Source organism: Crinia signifera, chromosome 9 (genome assembly GCF_055691185.1).
Source record: "Crinia signifera chromosome 9, ASM5569118v1, whole genome shotgun sequence".
Taxonomy (NCBI): Eukaryota; Metazoa; Chordata; class Amphibia; order Anura; family Myobatrachidae; genus Crinia; species Crinia signifera.
In genome coordinates, this window is record NC_139225.1 from 96,719,800 (window position 1) to 96,743,166 (window position 23,367).

Genomic DNA, 23,367 nt, shown 5'->3' on the forward strand with positions numbered 1-23,367 from the left:
CAAGATACAGATGGGGCTGGCTTCATCTTTGCAGGGCTGGCGTTTCTAATGCCAGCACCGCCAGGTGTCGCGCGCATGAGACGCTCGCGTGCCTCCTGGCAACGGGTCCTGCCTCCGGTCCCCGCCGCCTCCCCCGCCATCGCCACCCATTGGTACACGTACCCCTCGCCGCCCCGAGCGCCCCCCTAACCTTGCCTGTCTCCCTGAAGCGGAGATTGGCAGGGACACGCAGCGTCCCCGCCGAGAGACTAGGACACACGTGCGTGTGAGTCGCACGCGCCTCCCAGTTCAGTGTAGCCCCTGCCGGCGGCGCTCGCCATAGGGAGGGTCTGGCGAGCCCCGGCCAAGGATGGCAGGGGCTCCATCTGTAGCTGGATGACTATGCTAAGTGACACAAGTGGGAGGCACAAACACGTGGCTCATCTAGGAGTGGAACTGCACCACCATTCGCAAGGCGGAATCTGGTTGACTGGCAAGGATGCAAATTTGCATCTGAGTAAAACAACCAGAATAAACCCCATTATCAGTGCCAGATGCTAGGCAGGTTGGCCACTGCACAGCACTGTAATCGTAATCATTGCCCCAATCCTGTCCACATACAAATCAGAGCCTGACCAGTGGAGATTCCTACCATTACCAGTCCGGGCGGATGCCCATGCTGCAGCTTACATCATCACATGCCGTAGCAAAAACTGAGCACACTGTATAAAGTTTGTAACATTTATATTATTTGCAGCCCCTAGAAGCACATTAAGGGCGGTTCGGAGTTGCTGCTGGAAACTCACTGTGTTAATCACATTCTGAGACTTCCAGCCCAGTGAAAGATTAGCAAGCAGAGTATCCAATATGAATTCAGTGCACGGCTAACTCCTCCTCACAGGGCCAGCCTACATAGGTAGACTGAGGCTAGAGGATTTAACAATGTGTATAGGGGGAAGGAGGCAGGAAGGAATGGGGTGGAGCATACTAGGAATGGTGGAGCGGTAGCAGATTTCTAGTGAGGGTTCTGCAATCCTATAGCCCCATATCCAGAAACCAGTCATCTCCTTAAAGCCCTACCTGTTCCCGGTAGCATATAATGTCATTGTGTCGATGACAACCAGTGGTGCAGTGACAGGTGCTCTGAAGGGGATGGTCGGAGGTAACCACTGGGGCACAATATGTGGAAAATAGTGTGTCAAAGTAAAGACCCCTAGATTTGAATGGTTGAACAATACAACACTAGTATAGTATTACTGTGCATAGCTTTGTGCTTTGACTTGAGCAAATTAATTTTTCACAGTAAATAAAAACATGTAATTTGTGGATTAACAATGCCGATATAATAACTATTGTCCAAGCCATAGGTGCCGATTTATGTTTTTGCTGGTGGGTGCTCAAGCCAAAACTGTAGGGGAGTGGCTTAATGATGGAGGGGTGTGGCCACAAAATAATACCTGTTATTAGTCATAAAGCCAGATTCCCGCTCCTGCCAGGCTGCTAGTCTCCATTGAGGACAGGGTCACGGCTCACGGGGACCGGGTAAGCTGCCTCCTCCTGCTGCAGCAGATGCCCCAACGTGTTGTGTGATTGCGCACGGAGGAGAGGGAGGGGGTGGGTGGCGAAGGCACCCGGTGGGTCATGTTGAGTGTGACGTGACGAAGGTCGCATAAGAGTGCGTGCTGCGCGGGGTGTGCACTAGTCTGCAGGCAGGGCGGAAGTGCTGTTATAGTGGCCGCGGCGGGTATGATGATTCATTCATCAGATTCAGCAGCTGCAGTAGTAGTACTACGGCGACCAGTGGGTCTCGGGGGGCGGCCAGTGGGTGCTCATGAATTTCCGTGGGTGCTCAAGCCCATGAGCACCCACAGAATCGGCACCTATGGTCCAAGCACATGTGATAAAAAGAGGAACCCATAATATAACCACAATGTTTAAATGTATTTGGAGTTAAACAAAAAAAGGAACAACACGTGGAAAGCACAGCTGTCAAGCAGTGTTTTTTTCAGTATCTTCATTTATATTTCATGATACAAATTAAAATATGTCCTTAGCAAGGCATAGATTGTAATGTAATGGATGTACCCACTTTTCTGGAGTTTCTGGAAGATTTCAGAATCTGAGGCAGTTGTCCCAATTCCTCGGATGGAGAGTGACTCTCATGGATGACACCTTTTATCCTGTACCTATGATTCGTCAATGGACTATGAATAAACTGCTCAAATGTAAATGATGATAATTGGACAAGGAGATTTTTCTGGTTAAAAAATGATATTTTCACAAGAGAAATGTTTACAATGTTTACACTATTGATGTGTATACATGGTGTGATGTTGCTTGCGATTCAATCCAGTGGCGGTTTTTACCTATGGGCAGCATAGCTGCAGCCCCCCCCCCAGGTAAAATCCGCCACTGTTGTGAAGCCAGATGCAGTCTGTGACACTGCACTGGCTTCACTGTGACTGGCAGTGACTTCCTATTGGATGTCCGACCTGCCAATCAAGGCAGTCCCATTGGGAGGTGTTCCCTCCCTCTGAGACGCCTCTCTATGGGCTGCCGAGCGAAATCCGTAGAGTGTACAAGCGCAGTACCTACAGTATATCGGTACTGCGCACGTGCCGGTCCCAGTGCCTGTCATCTGTATTGTATAAGCGCTGGGACTGTTATTTCACGTCTATGGGCTGTTGCCGAAGCAGCCCATAGAATCTGACTGCATGCACAGTACAGGAGGTATGTACTGCGCATACGCCATTAAAGTAGATGTTCCCCTTTAATTGTAAATACTTACTGGCTGCATGACTGAATTAAGGAGATAGGGGCGGCTATCCCAGGGCCCCCACATATTAGGGGCCCACACATGCAATGCATGGCACATGGTGCTCCAGTGAGACACATATGTGTATGCGGGGGGCAGGGGGGGGGGGGGGGGGGGGGCTTTGGCAGCAATTTTGCTAGTGGGGGCCCCAAACCTTTATTGCCCCCACCAGCTTTGATTCATAACTGGGTGACTTGCGGGAAGATGTACAATGCCTTCAAGAGAGAAATGGATAGAGATTATCCACCAACCAATCAGCTCCTGTTATAGCTTGTTTTTTGGTTCTTAGTCTCTTTCCACTTATCCCTCTCCAAGGTTTAATACATCAGCCCCTTGGTTTCCTCTAGGGACAGATAGCAATTTGAAAAATATCGTATGGGGAATGAAATGCGTTAATAGAGAATAGTAGAAATGCGTTAATAGAGAATAGTAGAAGGAGACAGAAATTACTATCTACTGATTAAGTTACAGAATAAGATACAGCAACAGACACAGCCAGAGCTGCATGTTGGATGCATTGAAATTAAGACACCAATCCCAATATAGAACAGAAAAAGGTTTATTTGCATGCTTTATGAATTTTCCTATTGTTAAAGAACACATTTAATGCAAGAACTTAGTTCATAAAGGTTTTTAATTCCGCAACCTAAATGAAACAGTATTCTGGTAGACTCACCTCCCTATTCTGGGCACTGGCTCCACATCTCCCTCGTTTCTCCATCTCACACCATGACACTGCCTTGTTCTCTCAACCAAAATTATACAAGGAGTAGGTCACTGCTTTCAATGAAATCAACATTCCATCTCCTGAAATTATCTGTGCTGCTAAGAGCATAGCAATGATCTGACTGTTTAGCAAACATCCATTACAAAGAATTTTAAAACTGCATATTAAGTGCTTACCGTAACATGAGATAGGTTAGGGAGGTCTTCAATTTATGGACCTCTGAATAGAAATAGATGATCTTATACTGATTGGTACAGTATATGCAGTAAGAATAAATAAAATTAACTAGTCTGTCTAAAAATGATATCTTGAAATTGATTGCATTGATTACATATCAGTGCCCCACTGATTGCAGCAGGTAACTCCTATACAAATTTACAAAAAAAGAGAGAAAGATGTCTCACTGGGTGATGCACCTGAAGAATGATTCATTTAAAATGTAACCTTTATTAGTTATATAGTTTAAAAATGTAGCAAAGTATTAGACACACAAATCACACAACACAAAGTGAATTTAAAAGGGATAATATACCCCAACTCTGTATTCTCCCCTTTCTGATCTCCCACTAATATCAGTATGGTGTTTTATTGTGTCATGATGCACCCACTGGTATATGTAACAATAATTGTTAGTGACAGGTGTGGGAGCAGACTCAGATGTCAGCCTGGCCGTATATATCCAATGTAGGGATTATACCCTTATCAGTAGGGTATTGGATATTTTAATAATCCGCAAATATAACAATGGCGGGTAGCGGGTGGGTGCGCAGTTCAAACCTGTGCCCGAGTGCAGTATCAGGCTTCTGACGTGATCTCTCACTTCACAGTCAGTTCGCCTTACCGCTACTTCCTAGGTGCACACGGTTCCTGCTGCCGCCTGCTATATGACAGACTGGGCTGAGGCGCATGAGATGAGCGCCAGCAGTCTCAAATCTGTCACAAGGATCAGTGTATTTCGGTGTGGATGCCACACACCGTGACCTCTGACGCGTGCCCAGTGGAGACTGGCGTACGTGTTGTACTGTGGCTCAGGCTGAATTACAGTTTTACAAATATTTACACATTGGTATGTGGGGAGGGGAATAGGGGAGTCACAACAGATGCTGACAGGGTCAGCGTACGCTTCGCTTAGAGAGCTTCATCAGGTCCTGGTCCTGATAAAGCTCTCTGAGCAAAGCGTACGCTGACCCTGTGACAGATTTGAGACTGCTGGCGCTCATCTCATGCGCCTCAGCCCAGGCTGTCATACAGCGGGCGGCAGCAGGAACCATGTGCACCTAGGAAGTAGCGGTAAGGCGAACTGACTGTGAAGTGAGAGATCATGTCAGAAGTCTGATACCGCACCTGGGCACAGGTTTGAACTGCCACCCACCCGCTACCCGCCATTGTTATATTTGCGGATTATTAAAATGTCCAATAACCCACTGATAAGGGTATAATCCCTACATTGGATATATACAGCCAGGCTGACAGCTGAGTCTGCTCCCACACCTGTCACTAACAATTATTATTATTATTACATATACCAGTGGGTGCATGACACAATAAAACACCATACTGATATTAGTGGGAGATCAGAAAGGGGAGAATACAGAGTTGGGGTATATTATCCCTTTTAATTCACTTTGTGTTATGTGATTTGTGTGTCTAATACTTTGCTACATTTTTTAACTATATAACTAATAAAGGATACATTTTAAGTGAATCATTCTTTAGGTGCATCACCCAGCGACACACCTTTCTCTCTTTTTTGTAAATTTGTGTCTTTTGGTGTCCAGTGATAGCACACCCTCTCTCATCTAAGAAATATTTCAGAAAATAATATACAGTATGTGGGTCCAATAACAAAACTTAAACTTTATATATCCCTGTGCGACCTTTTCACCCCCATTTTCCAATTAACTCCTATACAAGGTAGTACTTAAAGTATAACTGCATATTGATATATCACCAGTCAGTGTGTGCCTCCAACCCAGCCATGTTTGGAGCAGGCAGATGTTATACACAGTACTTAAAATAACACCCCACCCCAGCAGTGCTTTAACAGAGAATGGGACCTGTGTGCAGACTCCAGGTGGGCCCCCTTCGCTTCACACTACTGTAGAGTCTACTGTGCAAGCCCAAGTCTCCGGAAACATGGTGCCCACCATGTTCTGGAGACTATAATTGGTACTACGCATGCGTTGCGGCCATTTTGGCAATCTCAGCCACAAATGCAGTGACCTGCGAGGTAAATATTAAAACATACAGTAGGTGCAGGGTGTGAAGTAGGTGGATGTTATGCAATATACTGTAATAGGAGTATTCTAGAAGGCCTCATGTTTCTATCTGCGCACATCTCAGCTCCTCTCTGTAGACATTGTACACATGTGTCATGATTGGTCTCAAGCACTATACTTAAGACAAAGGCGGTTGGCACACAATAGCTGCCTAATCACTAACAGCCTGCTCGGAGTATTTAACTTCCCAGCTCTTGGACAATATCGATGGAGCTGGTGGCCAGCCTTGTCTGCAGGCCCCCTGGAACCAGCAAGGCCCCCTGGGATTCAGTGGGCCCTAAGCAGCTGCTTTGGTTACCTTGTAGTAAATCCGCTACTACCACAACTACAAACAATATATAAAACAGTAAAATATAAGACATATATATATAATCCAAGACCAACTAGCTTTCAAAGTTCCTTGATTTATCTAAAGCTACATGTAGACAGAATAGAAGAATAGAAGTACTCTGCTTAGGGAAAAGACAATTTCCTAACTGAACATGAGCCAGCAGACACAGGAAAGACTTTCCAAAATTTATTTTTATATCACAACACTGGTTTCCTCACATGTAGCATGTACAGCAGCCAATCATATCCGGATCTGATTTACAGTACTTACAGTACTTACAGTACTGCAAGGTTCCCAAATTCAATCCAAAAAGCAAAGTAGTTAGTTACGCTTGTTCAACATAAAGCTGTGAGTATGTATAAAAAAATATATACAGTATATGGTACTTTGCAATAGTTTAAAGAGTACATTAACAGTATGAAACTAAATACAGAGTCACCATTTTGGGGGTTTTAGTCACATGGTCAACATGACCCTAGAATGCGGACATGGGTCTACATGTCGACAGGCACCATGTTGACATAAAGTACTCAGAATGTCGACCTGTTCTCTAAGTCGACAAAAGAAATGTTGACATTCTCAGAATACGTCATACTCACATGAATGAACAGCTGCTCAGCACTCGCTGCTGAAACTATTGGTCACATGACTGCCAGGACCTGCAAGAAGCCTCTAGAGCAGTTGCAGCCTCATGGACATTAGATGAACATTCTGTTATGTCTATATAACATCCAGGTAGATATGCTGAATGTTGGCATGGTCAATGTCATGATGCTAAGCATGTAGGCTAGCACACCACTTGTTTGTTTTCCTCTTGGAGAAACCTGAGAGGAGACACAGCAGGTAACATTGGGGGACAGGGGTGGACAGTTTTGTCATCGGGCCCCTCCCCAAGACAGGAAACAGCCTGTGATTTTCGGGTCCTCATGTAGTGGCCAGAGCTTTCGTCTAGCCCCGTCCCCTCCACTGCCTGCTTCACTGGGAAACAGATAGGATGTGGGAGAGCGGGTTGGGATCATTTGGTCTACAGCATGATGGTCAACAGTCATTAGGTTGACACCATTAGGTCGACATGGGCAAAGGTCGACATGGGCAAAGGTCGACATGGGAAAAGGTTGAAAGGTCATTAGTTCAACATGTCATTAGTTCGACAGTGTCTAGCTCGACATGGTGTTTTTCACAGTTTTTTGACCCGAATGTCAACACAGTCGACATGGACACAGTTTAAAGTGCACCATATCCCCTCACATCGCTTGCTGCACTTGCAATGCTTCAGGCACGGTGCCTCGCTACACTCAGCACACTATTTTATTTTCTCCCACCACACCCTAGTGGATGGTAGGGCATGAAATACCGCCTGTCGGCACATGTTGGCTCAAAAAACAGTGAAAAACCCCATGTCGTCCTAATGACATGTCGAACTAATGACCTTTCGACCTAGAATCATGTCGACCTTTTCCCATGTCGACATAGACCCATGTCGACCTTTTTCAATGTAGACTTAATGGTGCCGACCTAATGACTGTCGACCATCATGCTATAGAACAAATGACCTCATCCCGGAGAGCCACATATACTTCCCAGACTGTGGGGAGGCACCCTATAAATCGGGAGCCTCCCAAAGCTTTTGGGAGGGTAGACAGTTGTGCATATAACTATCACCTGTCAGGATTCTGAAGGCAAAATTAAGTTTTCAGGTCTCGCTAAAAGTGAGTGCTGCATTGACGGATCTGAGTGTGGCTTAGATTTCCAGTTAGTCATGTTGTGCCACAAGAAGTACACTGGCTTATACAGCTAAGGACTAAAATGTAACAAAATGTTAATTTGTATACCACTTACAAATATTAATTTATAGGTTTCCTTGTAATTAATATGATATAATCAATTTATATAGTACCACCAATTTATGTAGTGCTGTATAAAGAACATTTTGCAATTTGCATCAACCCTGCCCTGCCTGGGCCTGACTCATATAATCTATATAAATTCACCAACAGACAAGCACACTTGGGTCTAGATTATCCAGCATAATACAATACAATAAGTCACATGACATGATGAATAGAGAAGTCACATGACATGATGAATAGAGAAGTCACATGACATGATCAATAGAGGGGATCTTTACACTAAGCACTATATAAAGGTGGAAAGCTGTATATCCAGCATAATGTATGCAGCAGTGGGATAATTACTACAAATGTGACACCTTGCAGCAGTGACGGATAAAAATAATTTCATGCAGACATATCAAAGGGAAAACATCTGGCTGCTCATGAGAGGAATTCTACACAAGAGAGACCAACCGAAATGTTTAATCGTACAGGAATTTTTCACCATTTTCCTTCCTCTTGTTTGCATCAAACAAGATTTGAATCCCACCCTTTTCCTGACTGAAACATTTCTCTGCTTTTTAAAATAAAAAGAGATGAGTGTTGATCAGAGTGGTGCAGTATTTGAGAACGGTTTACTATTACATGTTGTTATTATTATTACACTGTAAGAACACAGCACATTAACCACCATGTTAGTTGAATAGGGTAAATAATTTGGGTACCAAATTGGCTACAGATATACTGTGTGTGTGTGTGTGTGTGTGTGTGTGTGTGTGTGTGTGTGTGTGTGTGTGTGTGTATGTATATATATATATATATATATATATATATATATATATATATATATATATATATATATATATATATATATATATATATATATATATATATATATATATATATATATATATATATATATAGGTACTTATGTATTATCTGGGCTCCCATTTTTCTTATGAGACCGCGTCCCCTCGCGGGTCTTGCTGTGCTCGCCACACTATATAAAATCAACTCCATGAGTAGTTGGATAGTAGGGGTATGAAAAAATGGGGTGCATTCAACATGGGAGCCCAGATAATACATAAGTACCTCTATATATATATATATATATATACTATATATATATATATATATATATATATATATATAATATTACTGCACAATAATACATTGTTTCATTTATATGTACACAAATCTAATACTGGAGCTGAACTTTGTCTTTTCTTTTACTAGACATACATTGAATACAGCAGTGCTGTAACTGGAGGGATGCTGGTATTGATAAAAAATCCAAGTTCAGTACAAGCAGTCCCTGGAAATGCCATCCTTCCTCCACACAGTCCCTATAGTGCCCAGCAAATATATGCCCCAAACAGCTGCCCTGCTAACTGCTATATACAGAACCTTATCTGCCCCCAAAAGTTCCCAAGATCATATACAGTCCCTCATTTGTCTTACCACAGACACACTGCTAAGGCAGGGGCAAAGGGCACAACAGAAGCACCCCCCTCCCCCTGCCTAATTGTATTTTTTATTTTGATTGGTTATAAGCCCTAATTTGATAATAGCCAATTTAACAGAATGATAAAGAGCCATTAACTATTAAATTTTTTATTATGTATTCATACTGTATTTACTAAGTGCCATAGGACAGATTACAGTGCAAATATGTAGATGTCCTACCAGTTTATACTCTATGTAAGGAGGCATATGGTCCAGTACTGTTGAAATATTTAGCTGTTACTGGAGTAATGCCCCCAAACAAGTGCTGCCCCTAGGCACGTGCCTCATGTGCCTAGGGGGGACTTCACCACTGTGCTCAGGTACAGTTCAGCATATTTCTAGAATACCTTTCCTATTAATGTACTTTTCTCATTTTATGTACTAAATAAGAGAATGGTACATTCCTTTTCCAAACATAAGGACATTTGCAGACAATGTTATATTTCTGTAATATGATCATATTGTGTCCCTTTAGATCACCTGCTGGCTGCAAACCCTTTAATTTATCAGTCTAAAGGTGTGTACATATGGGCCGATAAGATATCGATGGCCGTTGGGACCGGATGGGGTGCCGGCATCAGCTGGCAGGGAGGGAAGGATGGCGCATGGGGTGGGGGCCATGCTGCATTGTGCAGCATGGCCGTCATCATGACCATAGGCGTGCGCAGCCCATTTTTTTAGGGGGTGCACCATTGGAGGGGCATGTGACATGTCCATCACCACCTACTGGGCATGCCCATCACCGCCCACTGGGCGTGTCAATCACCACCTACTGGGCGTGTCAATCAACATCTTTTGGGCATCAATGCAAACTAAATAGAAGGTGACTTATTTATGTAAATGCACTTCAGAATGAATCATTCCCCCCACACATACTAGATACTGTAATGGTCATTCCACATAATACCCATTACACATTATGCCAGGGCTTGACACATTTTTGTAAAACATGGACAATAGGTACAGTGTGCGCTGACGGTGCGCACCAAAAATTTACACTATAATGCCTATTACACATCACACACCCATTACATAGTATACCACATGCCATAATGGCCATTACACATTATGCCCCACACCGTGATGCTCATTATACCCCACACCATGATGCTCCTTACACATTACACCCCACACTGTGATGCCCATTACACTTTATGCCCCAAACCGTTATGCCCATTACGGCGCACACTGTGATGCCCATTACACTGCACACTGTGATGCTCATTACACATTATGCCCCACGCCGTGATGCCCATTAGGGGTAAAGAGAGTGAGGTTTTCTGGAAAATGAGGGACTGAGAGACAGGATGTCAGGGATTAAAAGATAAAGGGGGATAAGGGGGAGAGAGAAGGAATTAGGGAGAAGGGGTGTCAGATCAAGAGTGGGAGGAGAAAGGGCAGGCTGTTGCTGGGGTGGCGCAGGCATGCTGACAAGCGAGAGTGAAGTAATCAGACTTGTGGGGGGGGATCGGCGGGCATATGCAGGTGAAACAAGGAAGGCATGCTGTGACTTGAAGGGAAGGGCAGGCACACACATGGGGGGGTGCAGGCTATTACTTACTGGGGGGGTTTAGCAGGTATGTGCTGCTTGGATAGAGGCTGTCACGGGGTGGGGGTGGCAGGCACATACAGGTGAGAGGGAGGAAGCAGGTTGTCACTTGCTGGGGGAAGGGGTCGGTAGGAATGCGCAGGTGGGAGAAGGGGGCAGGCTGTCACAGGAATAGCAGGGATATTCAGGTGTGATGGAGGAAGCAGGCACAAAAGTGTTTTAAGTTAAAGGCAGAACATGTAATATCCCCTCTCCCTCCCCCTTTTGTTACCTGCGGTTAGGTCATTTCAAATAGTGGCCATACTGTGGACTCTGTCACTGTGAGCACTGAGCAGCACCGATGACTGACAGCTGCCTGCCTTCACTCTCTGCTATGCTGCGTTGTTGTGGCGGGTATGGGGTGACTATGGGCGGGATGTACGTCCCTCCAGGCGCTCGCTGAGATTACTCGCGGGCAAATTGATGGGGCAGTTGCAGCGCCGTCCTGTCTGGCGCTAGCGCAGCCTGCCCTATCAGGACCCCAGCACAGCACCTGCTGCTGCTCTGCGTTCGCTGCTTCAATTTATACAGCGGGTCAGGGGGAGCTGGCGCGGCAGAGCTCTAGCAGTCTTTAATGAGAAAGGAATGCACATGTCCGTGCACGGTCCCCAATGATTGGTGTCCTGCTACTGTTGAGTTCCTGCACAATAACAACAGCGGGACACCAATCAACGGGGGCCGTGCACGTACATGAAGGAGGCTGCTGTACATGGGTGGGAGCAGAGGGCAGCAGTGGGGACTGAAATACGCGGCCGTGCTGCACTGACTGGTCAGCATAGCAGCCAGCCGCATCATCACACGGACTGCTGCTGCCAGTCAAGGAGGTGCTGCAATCGTGCGGGGGTGCCGGTTATTAGGAGGTGCCTGTGCAGCCCCGGCACCCCCCGTGCGCACGTCTATGATCATGACATTATAGCAATAGACTGTCTATTTTAACTGTCAATTCTGATGCAGCAAGGCCGCGCTTTGGGATCGAATTGCGATCGGGTGCGGCAAATCACAGTACAATTTACACTAACATGCTAGCGATTTTGACTATAATGTGAAATTGATAGTGCAAATCTCATTGTGTGTACACAGCATCAGGGTCAAATTATCAAGCCTTGGATAGAAATAAAATGATGAGATCAGCTTCGGTTATTTAGTACAGTCTGAAATTCCACTAAGAAGCTGATTGGTTGCTTTGGGCAATGACGCCGGGTAATTCCCAGGTTGTATGTCTGAAAGGTGTATCACTCTGCACGTTACATCTGCCCCACCTGCAGTGCATATAGTTTTGTCCATTAGTGAGAGAATTTGCTTTTGCAAGTGAACCAGAATCAGGCCCACTGTATGAGGATTTCTGTCCAACCATAGACCTGTGCCATCAGCCATAATATCTGCTCAAGACCTGAAATACCAGACAATGGCCTTCAACAGTGTCTAGATAACATGTACTAACCATAATTTATATGAAATATAGCACATAATGACGAAACACACAGCTGTGCCACTGAACAGCATTCATTAGTGGGAATCAGGTTCCTCACTGTTCTTTTAGCTACTGAAACTTAATTAACTGATTGTTCCTTTTGTGGTGTGCTTGTGATTTTTAATGAGGCTCCTAAAGTCTCATTTATGACAAACCTCAATGCAATAAAGGCAAGAGATTTATGAAAAAAGCTACACTTAAACAGTCGACAGAAATCACATTCAAGCAGAAAGTTAATAAATAGGGAATAATATCTCGTATGCCTTTTGCTTTCAACACATTTCTACCATAACTATGGAACAATAATACAAAAAAACACAAAAAAAGAATTGTTAAATTGTTTTCCAATTAAATAAACAAGTGCTGCTAGATTACAAATTTACAACTTGTTTCTCCAAGTTGTAGATCTATAAATTTAGAATAAAAGTGTTAGCTGGTGCTAACAACAAACTATATTCTATTAATTAGTTTGTAACATTGAGTTTCCTAATCAAAGTTTTGTCTTATTATCTCTGCAGGGTCGGCACGTTAAAACAGGCCAACTAGCAGCAATTAAGCTGATGAATGTGACAGAGGTAAGTGATCAGATTTCTATTTTTTGATGTGAGGAAATCCTTCACAATCAGTATTTTTTTAAAGTGTCCCCCATTGGACTGTAGTAATAGGACACATAAATAGTTATGTTCAATATCTGCAGTGACCTCTTTATTTTCAATTAGCTGGATCAGGTTCTAAAAAGCAAGCTTATAAAAGTGCACAAATTAATAATAATCCTAGGAGCCTGATAGGGCTGCAGTGACTAGGGATTACCATCGACCATCGATGATTCAAAATCATTGATGGTTTATGTTGAATACTTTGGTTTCCCTCCATCGATGGCACAGCAAAACTGATGTTTTGCTGTTTTTTTCCAAAGTGTTGGAACACTGAGCATAGCTCCTCCCCCAGCACCCTGAAGCTCCATCCCCACATTCTGATTAGCCCACAGACCAGTCAGTCAAAGAAAATGGATGACCATCAATAAGTAAAACTATCGATGGTCATCCATTACATAGTTTATTACTATCAATGGCTGGTTGCAGTATCTCCATCAATGGCAACCATCAATGGCAACTGCACAGATGACCATCCCTAGCAGTGACTATCCATGTGCTCCATGCGCTCTCTCCCTCGCTCTCTCTTTTCTCTGCGGTTCCTAGTTAAAATATGACACTGCATATGATACAATCGGTTGAACCATTGCAGAGATTCCCATTGAGTTAAGCAGATCTACTACTTAAACTAACCATATGTAAATAGCATTTGCCCTGCACTGCTCCAGTATGTAAACAAGTCTAACAGATGAAAGCTGAAATGGAGTTTACTGCTATGGTTTTACTGTGAATTTCCACATAAATATAGTAGCAGTAAAATTACCGTAAATACCTCATTACATTACGCAGCGAAACAGCTAAAATCATACAGAACACTGGTTTTAAATACTGTATTCTGCACATTGTTCTTAGACTCTGCAGAAATAACAGACACAGTAAAAGGAGCAAAGGGTTTAAGGTCAGATGTAATTTGCAGTTTGGAGCGGTCCATTAGGCATATCTGTGCATGGCGGAGAAAGCTGAGTGACACTCTGTTGTTCAAAGCATTCTGTTAGGTGCCCTCAAGTACTAAACTAGTTTACAAGGTGTGCATCAGTCCACAGCAGCAGAAAACAATTGTGTCACTTCTGATCACATGAAATAGGCATTGCCGCAGACACTGATGCAATTGAGGCTGAAGATGGAAAGCATAAAACAGGTACTGTTAGATTACCTAGTATAAAAATAAGCAATGGTGTCTATAAGGATAGGTATCAGGGCACGTAACATGATTCGATTTCTCAGTCTTTTTGACATCTTTCTCAGGCACTTTTTATTGTGAATACTTCATCAGAAGAAAATATCTTAGGAAATATTTACTTTCCTGGTGGCTTTGAGTTTATCTGCTTCCAGCGATAGCACACAGATAACTTCCTGTAACACTGTGCAGCTCCTGTCACAGCCTACAGTACCACATCCTTTTCCTTCACACAATCCCCATTCTTTGTGTCCTGCTAGACACATCCAGCCTTTTATTTTGCTAGAGAAATTTGGAGAAATATAAACAAGAGCACATTGAGGGGTCAGGTCACCCCTTGGCACATTATTGGCTGCCCCTCAATCACTGCCCCACCACTGACTATAAATCATACACAACACAACGGCCTATTCAACAAAGCCCACTGATGCTGGGGATGATCATTCCGCATAGACCCATTGGTACTTGTTTCCTAGCACGGCGCCAGCGATAAAAATTGTATCCACCGGGACCCCAAAAATAGCGTCAATCGCATCACATGCAACCAAATCGCATGCGATGCGATCAACGCAATTTTTACATTTGAATCAATGTGAAATGGTCCCTGAGACCCGATTTTACATTGGCCCCAATGTTAAATGCCCCCCAGACCCCAATTTTTATTGTTTCCCAACCCAGATGGGTGAAATGCCCCTCCATTGTTAACGCCACCCCACGATGAACGCCAACCCGAAGTAATGCGCAAAGTAATACACGTGTGCTCGCCACGCTTCGGGCTCGGTGGCTCGCTGAACTCGCCACACTATATAAAGTCAACTCCACGCCGACGTGAATAGTGGGGGTATGAAAAGGTCGGAGGACGCGTACCGCCGCCCCTCGCGGGCTCGCTGTGCTCGCCACGCTTCGGGTTGCCGTTCATCGTGGGGTGGCGTTAACGGGGGGGGGGGGGGCATTTGTCATATAAAAAATACCCATAAGGGTGGGTATACAATGAAAAATCTGGTCCATTGGGCCATTTAAAATTGTTCCCTATGTAAAATCGCGTCCATCGCATCGGTCGCATCGCATGCCTTAACTTAAGGCATGCGATGGTCTCGATTTTTTCATTGCCCTAAAAATCGCGTCTGTCGTGTCCATCACATACCTTAAGTTAAGGTATGCAAACACCTACGGCGGGTGCCGTGCTAGGAAACAAGTACCGACACATTTATTACATTTTAATTATAAATTTAAAGTGTATTGGTAATAAAGGAATCAATCGGACATGATGATTGATGCATAGTCAGTATTTTGCCAGGTAAATATTGCCAGCAAGAGACTGAGCCCCATGTTATGCCGTATAATTAGTCCACAAGCTCAGCAATAAAGTGTCAGAGATGGAAATGAGTCTGATTCAGAAATTGTCCTTACAGAGCGATGTTCTTGTTGGGGCTCACAGACGACCCCAGCATTGAGTTTGATGCGATCTTAAGCGATTCTTAATGATAGTTACTACCAGGTATTTTATTATGACAGATTGCTGATATATACAGGTCGGGGCTCCCTTATCCGTGTATTTCAAAACCCGAAATATCCTAAAAAACTTGTTTTTTTCTGAATATTTCGAGGGGTTTCCCCCCACATCCCCGATGTCCACGGCGACCTCTGGTATCCTCTTCAGCAGCATTTCTGGTCCCAGGGCAAGTGTGCAGGTCGTGCCAGAGATGTCACTGACGCGACCGCGCACTCGCGCAATACACCCCTGGGACCGGAGATGCCACTGAAGAGGATCCTGAAGGCAGCCGTGGACGTCCGGGGACCCTGTGGACATCAGGAGACAATCGGGGCACCACCAGGGGACCAGGTAAGTATGGAAACAAAAATGATTCCAAAAAACAATTAAATCCTGTATCCAAAATGCTCGTGGTCCTGAGCATTTCGGATAAGGGATACTCAAACTGTACAAGCTTTGCAGTGTTAAAGTATCTTTTTTTTTACTATAATCTATTGCAATCACTAATATATTATATAGCTTTACAGCTATATTTTTATAGCGGCTCAGGAATGCATATACTGATTAAAAAATATATATTATTCCTGTGTTGTTTTACACAGCACAGTGTAATTTGTAGAGGTTCACCTTGCGTGAGACAAGTAGATGAATCCCTAATTGGAGAAGGCACGCCCCGGTGACTCATACCAGGACTTTCTGCAACCTCATAGCTGAAAGAATGACTGTATTCTAAGGTCAAGACATCCAGCTGTATTTATTTACTATTAAGCCAGCAGGAAATATATTACACTGGTTCTATAAATCCAACACTTCTCATTTATATTTCATTTGGTATTATATGTTCCAAATCTTTTGTCACCAGTTAAATTGGGACTTCTACACATGCCAGAAACAGGGGAGAGAATCTATCACTCCCTCATAATGGTTTAAGGCCGCTGAATAATATAAAATAAAAGGTCCACAAAGCTTACGTACTATAGTTGTTTTTTCAGATGTTTTTTTTTTTTCAGATGTTCATCTGGGGCACATTAAATAAAATCAGTTTTTTTTATAAAATTTTAAAAGCAGCTGCAGTGATCACAGTACCTTGTACATGCAGCCATCAGAGGTGCACTGTAGATCCAGGCAAACTACTTAAAAGGACAGATTGTTCTCTTGTAAGGCAATGGCAAGTTCTGATTGGTTCACCTATGATGTGCCATGTGGGCAAACTACTATCAAAAATGACAAAGCAAGAATAGAATTATTTACAATTGCAATTAAAACAACGCTGTGATAAAAGCTTTCTAAATGCATAACTATGTGGATATGGGTCACTTGTGGACCCATCGTGTCACTTCCTAAAATCAGCAGACACTCATAGGCAGTTGCTTGTAGTCTGCATTTGGCTATGGGCAGTCGGGTGAATAGGTCTGATACATGTAATAGTAAAGGCTGTAGGGGATAGGATCTAACAATCAATCTTCCTGCATTAAACATACAGGGCGAAATGTAGTAATATACGATTTTTAGTAATGTGTGATTTTTCAAAAAATAACATTGGAAATCTACGTGTGCAAAAATTGCACATGTAGTAACATGCAAATCGCTGTAAAATTTACAGGTTTTGACCTGTCGGAAAATGTGCACATTCATGATCGCATCTAGATGTTTTCTCGTGGAAAACATCAAAATCGCAAATGTAATAGGATGGGATTTTTCAAATTGCACCCTAAACATGACCAAGAAAATAGATAGATCAGGTCCAGCCTGGCGAGTTTGACAGAACCACGCACAGATCAGTGAGATCTGTTAATTGTTCTTCTGTCAAAATAAGGGAGTTAAAGTTCAAATTTAAAATCAGCAGCATTGTGCATGGCTCATAATCAGGTCCTTTGTCTCCTATACCTGTCTTATTATATCTTCAGGTCACTGATTTCTAAAATTTGGCAATATCACCGAGTTTCCTCCTCTGCCTTTCCTTTTTCCTGGCACCTTGTACCATCTTCTACTTCTCCCCTTTACATTATTACTTTCCTCCTTTGTGTCTGCTGAAAAGTACAATAATGCAACTGAATAATGAAACAATGAAAGGTTCCTCTTTCCCAAGCCAAGAGTTGCAATTATGACCACGGTAGCAGATATAAATAATATGATGTCCGATGTGTGATGTGACAACATGCATTACATGGGGTGGAATGTAGCTGCAGGGCAGGCCCAATGGTAACAGCCTTTCCCATTGCACCAAGGGACCGATTCAGTAATGCTCAATCCCTGGTATATTTGGGAAGTTTTTGCTCTGCGCATGCATATATTCTCATATGCAGGGTCACTGTGCGTATGCCTTTGGCAACTTGCAAAGTCACTGAGGCATTCACAAAGGGGGGGGGGGGGGAATGAAGGAGGGCAGAGGGCTATTGCATGGGGACACCCTGCATTTCCTGAGCGCACCCACAAAAACAGTGGGTGAAGCCAGAAAAATGCTGGGTGTCCCCATGCAAACGCAGACGGGAAGCTGCCTGATGGGGCAGTAAGCTGACTGCATGAAGTCAGTGCCTGCCCCTTTCTCGGAGCAGGATGCCACAAATATAGGTCAGTGAAGCATACGCTCCCCTGCGAATGAATGTTTATGCTAAACATCCAATTGCAGTGTGGCAAGGATGTTCGCATGGTGATGGGGGCGGGCATTCGATTGATCGGCGGGCGGCGTTAGATGGCTCGCAAAGCAGCACATTTATGCTGCTTAGCGAGCCAACGTGAATCAGGCCCCAAGTGTGCTGTATATATAGTTATGAGCACCGAATTAGAGAGAGACCAGACAGCAGCTGCCTGCAAGAAGAGTCAGGCATCTTAACATGAGGTGGAAGAATATGTGCCTACAAATCTCAGATCTGACTCCACTTGTTATTTTATGTATTTGATGTGCAGTTTTCTCTAATGTAACATCGTCCCAGTACTTATTGCTTGGCCACAAATCGGATAAGACTATATTAGGGAACTATTTGAGCATGTTGTACTAAATTGGGTGAAATGCGAACTGTACGGTTTTGAGAAATAGTGGACTATGCAGGGAAATATCGTAGAGGTTTTCCTTAAATATGATGTATGACATTTGAGTTTTCATTCATCTCATTGAGAGCTCCGGGCCACTCTTTATCACAAATATCCCTACCTAGAATTAATCTGCATTTGCAACTTGCATGTAATGTAAGACATACAGGGAGGTGGAGCATCTGACCAAAGCTATTCCTGCACCCACCCTCCACCCAATCATGTGGCATAATCCATCTCAGCAGCTGCTATGCTGGGATGTCACGGTATTTGGAGCCAGCATGGCTGGACAGGCAGAGTCTATATACTCCTGAGTCTGGAAGCTGTACAAGGGGATCTGCGTCAGGACTAGGATGTCCTTTAAAAATGCTTCTTTAGCTAATTTCTGTACACAAACTAGGTGGTTGTTTTTTGATTAATATATGATAATGTGTGCATAGAGATATATTAAGTAAGGGCTTCCAGTTGCTAATAATGTGGTAAGTCATTATCTTTGAATACCTGAGAAAAGATGGTTCATTTATTTTAAATGGCTGTTTGCTTAGAACTGACTGTACATCAACAAGAATCAGCAGTACAGTGACCAGAAGAGCAGCAGAGTATCAGAGTTAATGATATGCCCGCCCACACTCCACATCTTAGATATGATACAGCACGCATCTGCCAGTCTCCTGCTGCATGGCAGTCAGAGGGTATGCTGGAGACTGATTTATCTGAAGACAACTCAGTAGTTTGCAGTTGCGCCTTTATGGTTGTTTACAGCATGTTCCAGCATTACTATTTCACTGCAAAGTCATCAGATATCTAGGATGCAGACAGGACTAGCAATCAACTCTGTCAGACTGTATTTCAGTTACACAAGCCTCAATCAGATTATCTCTCTTAGGGCATTAATTTAACATATTAGCCAGCATTTTCTGTAATCTATGGATACTATACAGTAAATAATTGTTCTCAGTTTGTGCCTTATATTTTATGTTTATTAAAGCCATCATTTGTGTTTGATGGTTCCAGCCGTTTTCTGAATAAAGGACTGCAATGCGTTGCTCTGGCTGACTGCAGGATGCTCCCGGTCACTGTGGGGTCAGCTGGACTTCAGTCAGAGTACTGCGGTATCATCTTACAGGGCGGTATGGCGTACAGTTCCTAGAACAAGCACTGTATTGTATTATTCTTTTCTGTACTTATTTAGCTCAATATCCCGTTGTCTGTTAGCATCATGGCCTTTATTCAGATCTGATCGTAGTACAAATTTGTTTGGAAAATGGGCAAAACCATGTGCACTGCAGGTGGGGCAGATGTAACATCTGCAGAGAAAGTTAGATTTGGGTGAGTTATTTTGTTTCTGTGCAGGGTAAATACTGGCTGCATTATTTTTACACTGCAATTTAGATTTCAGTTTCAACACACCCCACCCAAATGTAACTCTCTCTGCACATGTTACATCTGCCCCACCTGCAGTGCACATGGTTTTGCCCATTTTCCAAACAAATTTGTACTGCCCAAATGTAATTTGTCTAAAAAAAAAAAACTCCTGATCTATCATGAACTAGCCATGATCTTGAAACTTTGGAAAACTTCTATTTACCCATACAATAATTTCTATTAAACCTACTTTATCTTTAGGTTTTTGTCACAAGTTTACTAGAATCCCTGCCTAATCAGCTCGGGAATTGGCTCGACCTAACGCAGAGGTGTGGAGTCTAACCGTGCCGAGGGTTTTCTGCCAGTGACCCCTCCGATTGGGATTTGGGCTTCTGCGGCACTCGACACGTCGGTCACGGTCCTCTGGTTAGGTTTCCCTTTATAAGCTGGTGGCTGGGAGATAGATAATATGGAGGAGCGGTCGTCTAGCCGGGTCGGTATTATATGGTCAGTTAGGAGCCCAGGGGAGAGGCAACGAAGGTCCAAGACAAGCCGGGTCATACACGGGAGACACTGTTTGCGGTACACTGGGATGAGACGGGAGAATAGTCGAGAGCAAGCTGGGGTCATACACGGATAAGTCACAAGCGGAGTACAAGGGGTTAAGCGGGAGAATCGTCAGTAGCAAGCCGGATCAAAACAATAGCAATTAGAGACAAGCACTAAGGCACAGTAACGCTGGAGTAGGTGTGAGCCTATACTCTGGCGGGGTTTGCCTGTCAAGGACTTCCTTTTATCCCTGCAGGCAAAACCCCCTAATTTCCTGTCTGTCCCTTTAAAAGTTCATGAGAGCGGCGCGCTGCCCCTAGTGAGCGCGCGCCCGCCTGCCCGACAGAGCCCCGCTTCCTGTTTCCTCGGCACCGCCGGGAAACCATTGCTGGAAGCGGGGACTCCAGCACCTTGACGCGGCCAGCCCTGCACGCCGCCCCAGCCCTGCCACCATTGCCGCTGACCCCGGAGGGAGCGCCCGCGCCACCCACGCCCCCGGACCCGGTAAGTGATCACCGCGGTCCGGGAGGCTGTGACATTACCCCCCACCCTAGGGGTGGGCACCGAACACCCTATGAAAGGCTTTTTGGGGTATTTCTGATGGAACTTGCGGAGTAACTGTGGAGCGTGAATCTCAGAGGCCTTAACCCAGCAGCGCTCTTCAGGACCGAATCCTTTCCAGTCGATGAGGAACTGAACACGACCCCGGGAAATTCTTGAATCCAGAATCTGCTTTACCTCATATTCCTCCTGACCATCTACAAGGAGAGGCGTATGAGGCCGTTTGAAAGAGGAAAACTTGTTGAGAATAAGTGGCTTCAGGAGTGATACATGAAAGACATTGGGAATCTTAAGAGAACTGGGAAGTTTGAGCCTTACAGCCACTGGGTTAATTACTTGAAGGACATGAAAGGGACCGATGAACTTTTGAGCTAATTTCATAGACGGGACTTTGAGCCTTAAATGTCTTGTGGAGAGCCATACCCTATCTCCGGGTTTAAATTGAGGGGCCGCTTTCCTTTTATAATTGGCAAAACGTGTGTAGCGATCAGAGGTTTTAGTGAGGTTTCTTCTTACCTCAGACCATATATTCAAAAACTTTTTAACCGTGTGTTGGACAGCTGGCAGAGTACTGGAAGACTTGGGAAAAATTTCAGGAAGGTTGGGATGGAATCCATTTTGAATGAAGAATGGAGACTGACCGGTGGACTCGTGGTACAGATTGTTGTGGGCAAATTCTGCCCAGGGAAGCAAGGACACCCAATCATCTTGATTGGCTGATATGTACATCCTTAAAAACTTTTCAAGATCCTGGTTAACCCTCTCGGTCTGCCCATTGCTCTGGGGATGGTAAGCCGAAGAGAAGTTGAGTTTGATATGAAAAGAAGAACATAGAGCTCGCCAAAATTTGGAAGTGAATTGGACTCCCCTATCTGACACAATACTTTGAGGGAATCCATGTAGTCTGAAGATATTTTTTATAAAACTCTCGGCCAGCTGAGAGGCAGATGGAAGGCCCTTGAGGGGAATGAAGTGAGCCGCCTTGGAAAAACGATCCACCACCACCCAGACAGTATTAAAACCTTGGCTAACAGGGAGTTCAGTGATGAAATCCATCGAAATATCAACCCAGGGGTGAGTTGGGACTGGAAGGGGCTGAAGTAATCCAGCTGGAGCTCGAGGTATGGACTTGTGTTGAGCACAAGTATCGCAAGCAGCTACAAAGTTCTTAACGTCTGTTTTGACTGAAGGCCACCAGTAACTGCGACAAATGACTTCAGTAGTCTTTTTGACGCCAGCGTGTCCGGTGAAGTGAGAGGAGTGGAACCAACTTAGCAGTTTGGTTCGAGACTTTAATGGCACAAACGTCTTCCCTACGGGGATTTTGATCTTTTTGGAGGATGCAATGAAACAGGAAGACTTTAGAATGGGTTTCTGGTCATCTAACTCCTCTGAGGATGCTGGCCCAAATACTCGCGAAAGTGCATCTGCCTTGACGTTCTTGTCTCCTGGACGATAAGTTAGCACCAGATCGAATCGGTCAAAAAATAAGGACCATCGAGCCTGTCTATAATTTAGGCAATGAGCCGTCTTGAGGTACATTAGGTTTCTGTGATCCGTATAGACTGTTACTGGGAATTTTGCGCCCTCCAATATATGACGCCATTCCTGTAAGGCCAGCTTAATAGCTAACAGCTCCTTGTCCCCTACAGCATAATTTCTTTCTGCAGGTTGAAATTTCTTGGAGAAGAAACCACAGGCGTACCATTTGTTAGCCTCATCTTTTTGGGAAAGGACTGCCCCTACCCCTACTGAAGATGCATCTACCTCCACGAAGAAGGGTTTGTCAGGGTTAGGCTGCCTTAAAATGGGTGCGGAAAGAAAGAGGTGCTTGAGTGATGAAAAGGCTCGCTTAGCCTCAGCAGGCCAGTCTTTGGTATTCTCGCCTTTGCGAGTGAGCTTGGTTATAGGAGCTACTACAGAAGAGTAACCCTTAATGAACTGTCTGTAGAAGTTGCAAAAACCCAAAAAACGTTGAATGGATTTTAACCCTACTGGTTGTGGCCAGTCGG

The 23,367-nt window shown here is 44.3% G+C and overlaps 1 protein-coding gene across 2 annotated transcripts in view; it reads left to right on the top strand.

Annotated features, from left to right (window-relative positions):
* The window catches only part of NRK (Nik related kinase), a 275,460-nt gene that overhangs the window by 47,437 nt on the left and 204,656 nt on the right, over nucleotides 1-23,367 (top strand). For both annotated transcript variants that reach the window (XM_083159430.1, XM_083159431.1), the window contains exon 3: nucleotides 13,047-13,103. In XM_083159430.1, coding sequence (XP_083015556.1) covers nucleotides 13,047-13,103 — 57 coding nt within the window. The remainder of the gene's footprint in view (nucleotides 1-13,046; nucleotides 13,104-23,367) is intronic.